The 11,844-nt window shown below is 35.0% G+C and overlaps 1 protein-coding gene across 1 annotated transcript in view; it reads right to left on the bottom strand.

Annotated features, from left to right (window-relative positions):
* The window catches only part of LOC107571055 (attractin-like protein 1), a 176,083-nt gene that overhangs the window by 23,292 nt on the left and 140,947 nt on the right, over window positions 1–11,844 (bottom strand). The window contains exon 19 of the mRNA XM_016257333.1: window positions 458–565. Coding sequence (XP_016112819.1) covers window positions 458–565 — 108 coding nt within the window. The remainder of the gene's footprint in view (window positions 1–457; window positions 566–11,844) is intronic.

The following is an 11,844-nucleotide window of genomic DNA, read 5'->3' as shown; positions in this document are numbered from 1 at the left end:
GAACTTCAGTGTGGGAACCAGGCACTTCTCACTGTACTCCTCCCCCATCAATGCCACACCATTTTAGATGCTGTTAGATCCAAAATGACTGACTTGGTCTAATGAGACCAGAGTATGGAAAAGGCTAAATGAGTTCACTGTGCTTTGGCTACGGTAGGTAGTTCCTGTTTGGACAACAATCATGCATTTCACTTCTGCATGTTGCAAACAGTTACAATACTATTTTCATAACTTTTGCCAGCCTTTAGTCACAAGTCCATTGTTTTTGAATTTCTCTGTTGCTTTTGCTATACGTTCACACTTAAAAAAAATGATTTGATAGTAAGGAGTAATTGCTGAATTTGTTGAGCTTCTGAGGGGGTGTACTCTTTTTTTTCTTATTTGAATTTTTTTCAATTGAAATATAGTAGGTAAATAACTATTGAATATCTACAAACCTACGATTGAAAGTACCCACCTCCACCTGGCCCTGCAGAAGCTCCTCCTCTTCCTCTGGAGTCTCAAGTGCCACTGTAACAGACGCAAACGGACGACTGGCCATCTGCTGGTGCTCTCGCATTAGTTGCTGTAGAAAGAGGCAGAAAAGAAAAAAACAAACAAACATAAGTTTGTCATATAAACATAATGAAGAGTATGTTCCTTGTGCTGGCTTACTGCAAGGAATATTTGAAATATTGTTTAAGGATTAGATCAGCAGGCAGAGAGAAGGTGGTCTATTGCGGCCATTTGAAAGCATTTAGCTTAATGAGCATTTACACTACGAATGCAATCCGGTTGAATGCATTGTCGACTACATCTGGAGCTCACAACAATACAAAACCCTGTTTACGCCTGTATTTAGTGCTGTCTACTTGTGATTGGATTGACAAAACTGCATCTTAATACCAGGTGTAAACAGAGCCTTAGATAAACCTTTGATGATGAATTATTTACTGAGGTAAAAGTTAAAAGATCAGTGTGTCACACCATATGTTTTCTCAGTCTTTTTTTAATTTGATTTGAGTCACTCGCATCTGCATCACTCTCATCAGCAATGGTCTGGAAGTTGTTGTTCCAAACAGTGGTAAGCATGATCATTTTCCAGGAGGACAGACATGAGACTATGAGTGAAAGTCAATGTGAAGGGTGGCAGGGTGCTGTAAGTTGATTCATAGGACCGTCACGGTGATGATTGTTAAAGCTGGCTATGGCTGTGTGTGTGTCATGGTCAAGAGACAAAGAAACTCACTAGTAGAGCATGAATGGTTTATGTTCCCTGACAAGTCCTTCAGGAGGTGAGAAGGACATTGTGGCATCTCTCGGAGCAGATTGTAAATGGCCCATAAAATGCATAATTAACCTCCACATGCTGTAAACAACATAAAAAAAAAAAAAAAAAAATAATAATAATAATAATAATAGTATTATTGCGCTTTGCTTACTTTGTGTTTTTTTTTTTATTAAATAATGACGTGTGATAATACTATTATATTTTAAAATAAACAGTATTACATAAAATACAATAATTTTATGGTACCCTTTATACAATGCTTACATTTACATTTTCTTTCTTTCTTTCTTTCTTTCTGTTTGTTATTTTTTTAATATGAATTATCATAATTGTCAAACCTAAAATCAGCAAGCTTTTATTTTGGTGGCAAGTAAGTATGTGCACTGTTGGTTTTAGCCCTCTCGAGTAAAGAGCGTCAGTGAATGAAATGTCACAGTTTTGCATTTTGCTGTGAAACTGGCAGGGCATAGAGTATATTATGCTTTCAGCTGGAATGGAAATATTATACAGTACTACAGTTAGTCAATCTAAAATGGTGATTGTGCATTAACAGCTGTCAACCGTGTTGGTACACAAATGAGCGGTCCGAACTTGTTTACCCAGCACATTTTTTATTTTGGTCATGCATGCACAGCTGTGCATCACTTATGTGCATCCCTGGCAATAACCTTTTGCGTTGTTTTATTCTGTGGTGGAAATATGTTTGCATAAGAAAGCTATAAATGACTATAAAACATTCAACAATAAAGATCACGAGTCTGGAAACTAGGGATCTGTGGTAGCTTTTATGTCACAGAACAGAGCAAATGAAAACTGATATTTCAGAGAAAATAAACTAATAATTGTTTTTTGTTTTTTTTATCACATGACCTCACACACTCTTCATGCCGTGCGTACAGAATGTATATCAAATACAATATCCACACAAGGTATAAACAGCAGTTCTTTTGGGAGGTGTGAGTCTCTAAATGGGAACAATATTATGTGAGGCAAAACACCAATAAAAAAAAAAATTTATATGAACACACATACAAACACAGCCAGAGATTCAATCGATTATGTGTGTAGGTAGTACACACTAAAATATGTTATGTCTCCTCATGTACAGTACTTAAAAAAAATACAAAAAGAGGAATATAATGATTACCTAGTGTAGTACCACCATCAGAACATTAAAGTAATTGTGTGGAATAATTCTTGCTGACTATGCATTGATTATAGCCTGATAAGAATGTAAATTAGATGAGAGATGTTTAATTGTAACATTGCAAGGAACTAAAGATTTGTCCAGAAAATTGCTTGATTCTATATGTAAGGAAAGGAAAGGACGTGACGTGTGTCTTGGAATTTGTGCTCTGCAGCCAGAACACAGCCAGAGATTCAATCGATTATGTGTGTAGGTAGTACACACTAAAATATGTTATGTCTCCTCATGTACAGTACTTAAAAAAAATACAAAAAGAGGAATATAATGATTACCTAGTGTAGTACCACCATCAGAACATTAAAGTAATTGTGTGGAATAATTCTTGCTGACTATGCATTGATTATAGCCTGATAAGAATGTAAATTAGATGAGAGATGTTTAATTGTAACATTGCAAGGAACTAAAGATTTGTCCAGAAAATTGCTTGATTCTATATGTAAGGAAAGGAAAGGACATGACGTGTGTCTTGGAATTTGTGCTCTGCAGCCAGTGCTGCAGTGCCTGGGGAGCAGTTGGGGGTTCGGTGCCTTGCTCAAGGGTCTCACCTCAGTCATGTTATTGAAGGTGGAGATTCACTGCCCCCACCGACAATCCCTGCCAGACCTGAGACTTGAACCCGCAACCTTCGGGTTACAAGTCCGACTCTCTAACCATTAGGCCATGACTGCCCCCAATGTGACTCAATGTACAGTCAGTTCAGTCACTGTCACAGAATAAACCCTTCGATTAAAGGGTCTTTATCATCCTTAAGGGGTTTCTTCAGTGATAATAACTGGCTCACTGTATATTATTGAGCTAATTATGCAGAGACTTAGCAAATAAATAAATGGACATGAAATATTGATTTGGTTTGAAATGATTTCATTATGTGAGATGAAAGAGACTGTGGGATTATATGAAAGATATAAACTAATTAAGTACAGTTTGTTGGTTATTAAACAAAAATTATGCAGATTGCCAAGACTGACCAATCAAAATGTATTAGGGAGTATCAAGTATTAGGGAGCCGGGTTAATATATTATGCTAATGTTCAAGCACAACTGACTGGGCACACAAATGTGTTTCCCATTCCTCAAAAATTCATTATACCTAAACAAAAGATTTAACCTTTTTAGCAACTGACAATATAAATGCCCGCACATCAGCTGATTTACAGTATCTCTCTGAAGCAAATATACTATAAAATATGTCAAAGTAATGAATACAGTACATTAGAACAAATACAATCCACTTTTAGGAGTAATCAATAATGGTTGAATTTTATCATTCTTTTACATGAATATCACATGCAAGGATGTTCAGTAACAGTTGAACTTCACTGCCTCTAGGCTGGTTTACTTAATCAATGACATCTCCCCTGGGTTCATCCTGATTAATGTTTTCTGAGGCTGATGTAATAACTCAAACCTTTAATCAACCAATTACTCAATAATTCACACATGCAGTCTCAATGAATTCAAAGCAGCTAGATAAAAAAAAAATCATGATATAACTACAACTCAATCATATATACATTTTTTTTAGAAGAATAAAACAACTATTTTAACATAGCTTATTTTAACATAATCTGCTTGTCTGTGTTTACAGACAGACATTCAGTCTGTGTATACGTAGAGGGGATTTTTCAATTACCTTTTTCTGCGGGTTACATCATGAAATGAGTAGATAGCAACAAATGAGTGAGTCATTAATTAATTTAACAGATCTGTTGATAAACACTGTAACTGTAAACCAGTAACTCTTCATGAGGTACCTCCTCATGAAGAGTTATTTGAATCATTAACTCAACTGATTTGTTAAAAAACATATGCATTCAGGAATGAAACCAAGAACTGCCTTTAAAAAAATTCACTCAACCATTTCATGCAAAACAACTTATTCATTTAGAAATTAAACATGTGGGAGAGTCATTGAATCATTCATTCTATTTATTTGTTCAAAAACACTGATTCATTCAGGTCATTAAATCTTTTATTTAACTGATTCTTTCAAATACCCTGATTCATTCAGCAATAAAACAACATTGCTGCCTGTTACTCACAATGGTTATTTTGTGTGTAATGTTGCTGTTTGAGCATAAACAATATCTGCAAAGTTACAAAGCTGAAAGTTCAATGCAAACGGAGATATTGTCTTTTAAAATTCTGGCAGTTTAATGCCTACAAAAACGGCTGGTAGGGACTACAACAAGTTACTTCCCAGGTTTGTGACATCACAAACCCAGATAAACCCCGCCCTCGGGAAAAGGCAGCAAAGGGGGCGAGGCCATGCTGCGCTGCTTTAGAGAAGAGGAAGAAAAAACTAGAGGTGCACGTAAAAATCTATTCATATATGAATCGCGATTCTGTCTTCTAACGATTCTAACGGATTCACAAGTTTCAAAATCAATGTTCTAAAGCAGCAGTTCTTAATACTGTTCCTCGCGTCCCCCTGCTCTGCACACGCTCTGCATCTCTCTCTCTCTCTCTCATTCAGCTCAGCTCCAACAATGAACTGTTTCAGTTATACACTTATTTTCACATAGCTATGAGATGCATTAAACATGCGGTTGCTGTACTGTATTAAAGCTTTAATCAGGATAAAACCGTATATTACAAGCTAACATAAGCAGTAGCATTTACAACAGCGTATCTAAACATATGAGACAACAACAAACAAAAAACATAGGCCTACCATTAAAAGCCGTGCTTGCACAGGTTCTGCACGATCCTCTTCAATAATACCCTTTGCTTGTCAATCGGGCTCAAACTGATAAGCGATATTAACGATGCCATTGTTAACAATACAACCGGAGCACATGCCGCTGAAGTGAGGGGTGGGATGCTTAGACGCACACTAGAGGCGGTTTAGCCAATCACAACACACTGGGCTAGCTAACCAATCAGAGCCCATCGTCTATTTCTGAGGGCGGGGCTTCATAAAAACAGGAAAAGATCAGCCCGTTTCTCAGAGAAGGGACAGAGCTGTGTGGAGTAAAGGTAAATTATGTGAAAAATAATGCTTTTTTTTTTTTTTTAAACAAAGCATTAACACATGTTAGACTGGACCCCATAAACACAATCAAGCCTAGAAAAAACCCAGTGAACCACCCCTTTAATCTTTATTTCAACAATGGGATTTTAACTCAAGTTCATTCTTTTCTCTATTCTGGGAAGAAAAACGCTTGGCACTGTAACATCTCTGTGTAGACTGCAATATAATTATTTTATAATAATTATGTGCTTAGCAAAGGCAACTGTTATCCATTGCCTATAAGGATGCAAGACAGAACAAAAGCATACACCTATGAATAGGCCCTTTCTGAACACAAATTGATAGAATGGGCACCACAGGGACCTCTCAGCTTAGGTGACAATAGCACCCAGGCATACGTCTGTAGTGGGTCGTTATTAACATCCACAATGCCTTTCTTCAGAATCATGCACAATAACTCTGGCCGATAAGAGAGTGTAATTTCCGGCTCATTCCAGCACGGTTTTAACAGAAAATCCTGTTTACTTTCCAAGCACAGAAATGAAGCTCTTTTGTCACCATAAAAACAAGGTGTCTCACAAAAATAGGACACACTCTGTTTTTATTCAATAACATCTGATGGACCAAGTTGCTTTGCTCCTAAACAAGCATAATTGTGGTCTGTTTCCTCAAGCCTTTTTGTAAACTGGCAGAACCCAGACTAAAAACTCATACAGAACATTTATTCCATGTGACTAACTAATTGCATAATAGCTTCACAATATATCTTTTCTATCCAATTTCCAACTACTAAATGATAGTCATTTAGTAGTTGGAAATTGGATAGAAAAGATATAGATATAGAAAAGATATAGATATTAGATTACAAGCCTTGCACTTAGCAAACTTATAATAGTTCAAAAGTTTGGGGTCAGTAAGATTTTTAAAAAATGTTTCAAGTATTTATTTGAGGAAAAAAATTGTAAAAGCATAATATTGTGAAATATCATTATAAATTGATGAACAGAAATTTCTCACAGAAACACAGCCATCAAAAAGATTCAAAAATTCCTCAGAAACAAGGTCAAATATATCTTTTAGGGAAGTGGCACAAAAAAAAAAGGCAACACTTTCGTGGTGCACAAATGACATTGTAGAGCATCAATTTGTTGGTACAAACACACAGTAACATCTAAGGATCAGCTACAACATTAGGACCAGACAAAAAACTGTAATCTAGGCATGTCATGTCAAACTGAGGAGCTGAGTGCTAATTAGCAGTGTGTGACATTGTCATCAAAAGTGAAGGAGAGACCAACAACATGAGCGTAGAGATCCATGATGAACATACTTTGATAGATCAGTTAGATCATGATCTTAGTCAATCAATGTGGAAGATAAGCAAAGCCAAGACCCTCTAAACACGTGGGATGGGTGGATGGGATGACGGTCTACCAAAGTACTATGAGTGCATAGGAGTTTTTGTGTTACATTTAAGCTCATAAAAACTCCCTTTATGTGCACAGTACATTGTGAATACAGTAGACCAATTGTCACAGATGAGGAATCTTCTTCCATTTTAATAGGTCCAGTTGGGGTTGTTATGCAACTCTGCTGAGCAGAGCAGAATATAAGTGACTGTCTGACTCTGATCCATCTCTGTACTCATACTGTACAACCGCTTTATAAATGAGCCAAATCCTTTCAGTCCAGGATTGTGACCAAGTCTACAGTTCACAGAGAAAATGAGGCAAGGAAAAAGGGTAAACTGACAAGAAAGGAAGGGATGTGACAGATGAGAGAGAGGAGAATAGAGAATATGGTAAAGAAGTAATGAAGGAGCTAAGAACGATGTAATTCTCTCTTCTTCAGTTCACTTACTTCCCTAGATAGTGCGTGAAAAGAATGGACGGGGTGTCAAACAAAGTGTAGACACAAGAATAAATCACATTCTGTTGACATCTCACACTGCAGTAAGAGGCAAAATTCTGAAATTCTGAACTAATAAATAATGAAACTATATGATATTAGAATTAAGCAGAAATATTTTAAGAACATAAATAAAATAATTTTATATGATTATATAAAATATGATAATATAATTAATGAAGCAAAACGGTGAAAAGTAATAGGATAATATTAAATACAAATGAATAAACAAATAAATAAAAAAACTAACTATAATAAAATTAGTAATATTAGTAAAATCAATAATACTAAAATTAGACAAATTAAAAATGATAAATAAAATAAATTTTCAAATAATAATATAAAAACAAACAATAAATAAATCCAGAAATATAATAATAACTAATTGTGAAAATAATATAATATAATACAATATAATATAATATAATTAAAATTAAAAGAAAATGTTGATAAAAAATATTAAATGTTTATTTATAAAGGACTTATTTTAGACCATACTGTATTTATTCCTCAACCTCATTTTCATTTCATACATTCATACTGAGGTATATTATATAACTACTCTTACAGTAGTTATACTGTATGAATTTCTTTGAAATTCATTCAATTTTAATTCCATCTATGTCTCAAACTTTAAATCTAAATTACAATCCTGTTTGTTAACTCAATTTAAACTTGCCAATTTCATTTTAAAGCTATTTGAAAGTAATTCTCAAATCAGCTCTGAATGGCTCACAGCTGTGGTGTGTGTTATCCTTCCTTCCATTACTTGCCATCCCTCTTTATCACCTCTGCAAACTGCAGAGGCAAAACAGCTCTGAGTGCAATTACTCCTCAAAAGACCAGCCTCTCATTTCACAAAGTGCTAAATCTTACCTCCGAGCCACTGGCACTTCTCTCTACAGTGTGTTGTGCACAAACTGGTACCATTTTGGTCAGAAATCAGAATCAGAAAGAGCTTTACTGCCAAGTATGTTTGCACATACAAGGAATTTGTTCTGCTGAAGCTTCCAGTACACAGACAACAACAACAACAGCAAAGATAATAAGAAACAAATATATGTGAATAAAACACACACACACACACACATACATACACATACACACACACATATATATATATCAGTGGTGTTCGGTGGTATTCTGAAATGAGGAGGCAAAGTCCTCAACGTTTATTTATTTATTTTTTTAATCAAATGTAAATTCATGTCCCAGTCCCATTTTCTTGGTTAAATAAACATTACAATAAACACTTATACTATCAGAAAAAGAAAAAGTATAAGAAAAAGCAATTATATTTAATATTTTTACATTAACAATGTAATCAATACTCTGTTTATTAAAGCCAAGTATGAATATCATCAAGTTAGTGATTTTTAGCATTTTACATTTATTCCAAAATAATAACTATATAACTAATATATATACAGTGGGTACGGAAAGTATTCAGTTTAAGGGGGTCTGAATACTTTCCGTACCCACTGTATATGTATATATATATATGTATGTATATAAACAGAAATAGACAAAATTTGTATGTAAAGTTGTGGTATATGTCTATATGTAGAGCGAGACAAAGTCAGAGAAAGAAAGTCATACTGTTAAATACAGCTATAGAGCTCAGTTTATAACCTATAAATTTCAAGGGAACACACACACACACACACACACACACACACACACACACACTAGAGTTAAGCTAGGTGCTAATCCTATATACATTAGTAAATACTCTGTTCTTGGAAAGCAAACACAGTTTCATGCATTTCTTCCCCTCATCTCATATATTCCTCTTCATTATAGTACTGTGTATTCGTGATGAGAATTTAAAGACTGTGTGCAAGTAGCGGAAGAGGAAGGCTAATGATTTACCCTGGTGTAAATGGTGAGCTAGTCATCAAGCAGTGCTTTCATGCTGATTAGATGGCAGCTCACAATCTGGCCATGATGGCCAATTACACTATAGGTTTGTTGGAAGGTAAACCTTCGGCCCAGTCTGAGGTCCTGAGCACTGTGTGCAAGTAGGCTAATGAGCAAGAGGAAGGCTAATGATTTACCCTGGTGTAAATGGTGAGCTAGTCATCAAGCAGTGCTTTCATGCTGATTAGATGGCAGCTCACAATCTGGCCATGATGGCCAATTACACTATAGGGTGGTCAGAACAGCTTAAGGTAAACTCACATTGCATGCTCAGAGCATGCAAAATTACTGACAGTGCAACAGATTATGGCAATGAGATATGTCATATATTATTGCAATAATAATAATAATAATCGGCTGTCCTTCCTATCTCCCTGTAGCACTGTTTTAGACATCTTACATTACGGACATTGCAGTTTATTGCTCTGGCCACATCTGCAGTCCTCATGCCTCCTGTAGCAGGATTATGGCATGCTCACGCAGGTGATCAGGGACCCTGGCCATCTTTCTTCTGGTGTTTTTTCAAAGTCAGTAGAAAGGTCTCTTAACTGTCCTAAATCATTGTAACTGTGACCATAATTGTCTACGACCTGTAAACAAGCAAGTGTCTTAAGGACTGTTTCACAGGTGTATGTGCAATAATTGTTTAAACCCTTTGCAATAAAGATCTGTAAAGTCTATTTGTATTTTACAAAATTATCTCTAAAATACAGTATCCTGAAAAAGGGACATTTCTTTTTTGTCGTTTTCAACATATCTCTACATAATTTAATTATTCATATTTCCCCATGAGCTGATTCGCTACAGCAATAATAATAATAATAATCGGCTGTCCTTCCTATCTCCCTGTAGCACTGTTTTAGACATCTTACATTACGGACATTGCAGTTTATTGCTCTGGCCACATCTGCAGTCCTCATGCCTCCTGTAGCAGGATTATGGCATGCTCGCGCAGGTGATCAGGGACCCTGGCCATCTTTCTTCTGGTGTTTTTTCAAAGTCAGTAGAAAGGTCTCTTAACTGTCCTAAATCATTGTAACTGTGACCATAATTGTCTACGACTTGTAAACAAGCAAGTGTCTTAAGGACTGTTTCACAGGTGTATGTGCAATAATTGTTTAAACCCTTTGCAATAAAGATCTGTAAAGTCTATTTGTATTTTACAAAATTATCTCTAAAATACAGTATCCTGAAAAAGGGACATTTCTTTTTTGTCGTTTTCAACATATCTCTACATAATTTTTGATTAACTTGCAATGATGTTTTTATATACTTTGAATTACATATATATATATATACACATACATACATACAGTACACACACACACACACACACACACACACACACACATTTATGGTAATGGTTATGGTAAATTTCAAATTCACAAAAGAAAAAAGGAATCATGGGAGCAAAAGGAAAACATGCTTTAAGGTTGAATTTCTTATGTTTTCTGACACTTATGTGCATTGATAACAAAAAAAATCTAGATACAATTTTATTAGCAAAAAAGACAAAGATAATTGAAAATAAAAACTTTGAGCTGCTGTCTTAGTTGTTTGTTTATTTGTTTACTTATGTATTTGTTTGTTTGTTTGTTTATTCATTCTTTCTATTTTGTAACCCCTTTGTATCAGTATGTTGTTGCTTATCTGGATGACTCATTATATATGTAAAACTGTTTGTGTTTAGAATTCAACAGAATTTTCATTACTTTTCTGGTTATTTGTGATGACTGGAAAAGGATTATAAAAAGCATTTCATAAAAATGCCACTCACAGAGAAAAATCTTGAGCCGTAGAAAAAATGAGCATAATAAAAAACATTTATATTCACTATAGTAATGTCCATGACCTTTTAAGATTCTGTTTTCCCCATTACTTTTGCATGACCTTTTAAGATTCCCATGACTTTTCCAGTCATGTAACTTTTGAAATTTCTTATATTTCTAGGTTTTCCAGTATGGCGGGCCTTCCGGTCCAAAAATAAGACTAATAACTTGTCGCGGGAAGTCACTATACTATTGATATGACACATGTCATGAATATGAACGAGGTTTTGTGCATGTTTATGACAACTGTCATTAAGTGTAAATCGCTCAGTTATGTCATTTTTAATGCAAATATGACATTATTTGACCTAACCCTACCCCTACCCTTACCCCTAACCATAGCCCATAACAAAAATAATTTCATACATGCATTCATTGTATCACACATTAACTGTACATATTATAAATAACTACATAACTGGAAATATATAACAACTTAGGTTACCATCAACTGTCTGGTTACTGACATCAAAAATATCATCTTTTTAGTTCAATAGAAGAAAGAAACTCATACAGGTTTGGAACAACTAGAGGGTAAGTCAATAATGACCTATCCCTTTAAGGGAGCATATACAAATCTGATGATTTAAGTAACAGCTTACAGAACACTGATGGGATTATTGCTTCAGATAAATTAAATTTACAACATAAAAACTATAAACTTTACTAGATGTAGTTAGTTATTGCACCATCACAGTATTTGAAAAGAAACGTGAGGAGAGTGAGTCGCCAGCCT

The sequence above is a fragment of the Sinocyclocheilus grahami genome, unplaced genomic scaffold (genome assembly GCF_001515645.1).
Source record: "Sinocyclocheilus grahami isolate Dianchi unplaced genomic scaffold, SAMN03320097.WGS_v1.1 scaffold1544.1, whole genome shotgun sequence".
NCBI classification, from domain to species: domain Eukaryota; kingdom Metazoa; phylum Chordata; class Actinopteri; order Cypriniformes; family Cyprinidae; genus Sinocyclocheilus; species Sinocyclocheilus grahami.
The sequence above is the reverse complement of the archived record's forward strand: the minus strand, read 5'-3'. Positions and strand labels throughout refer to the sequence as shown.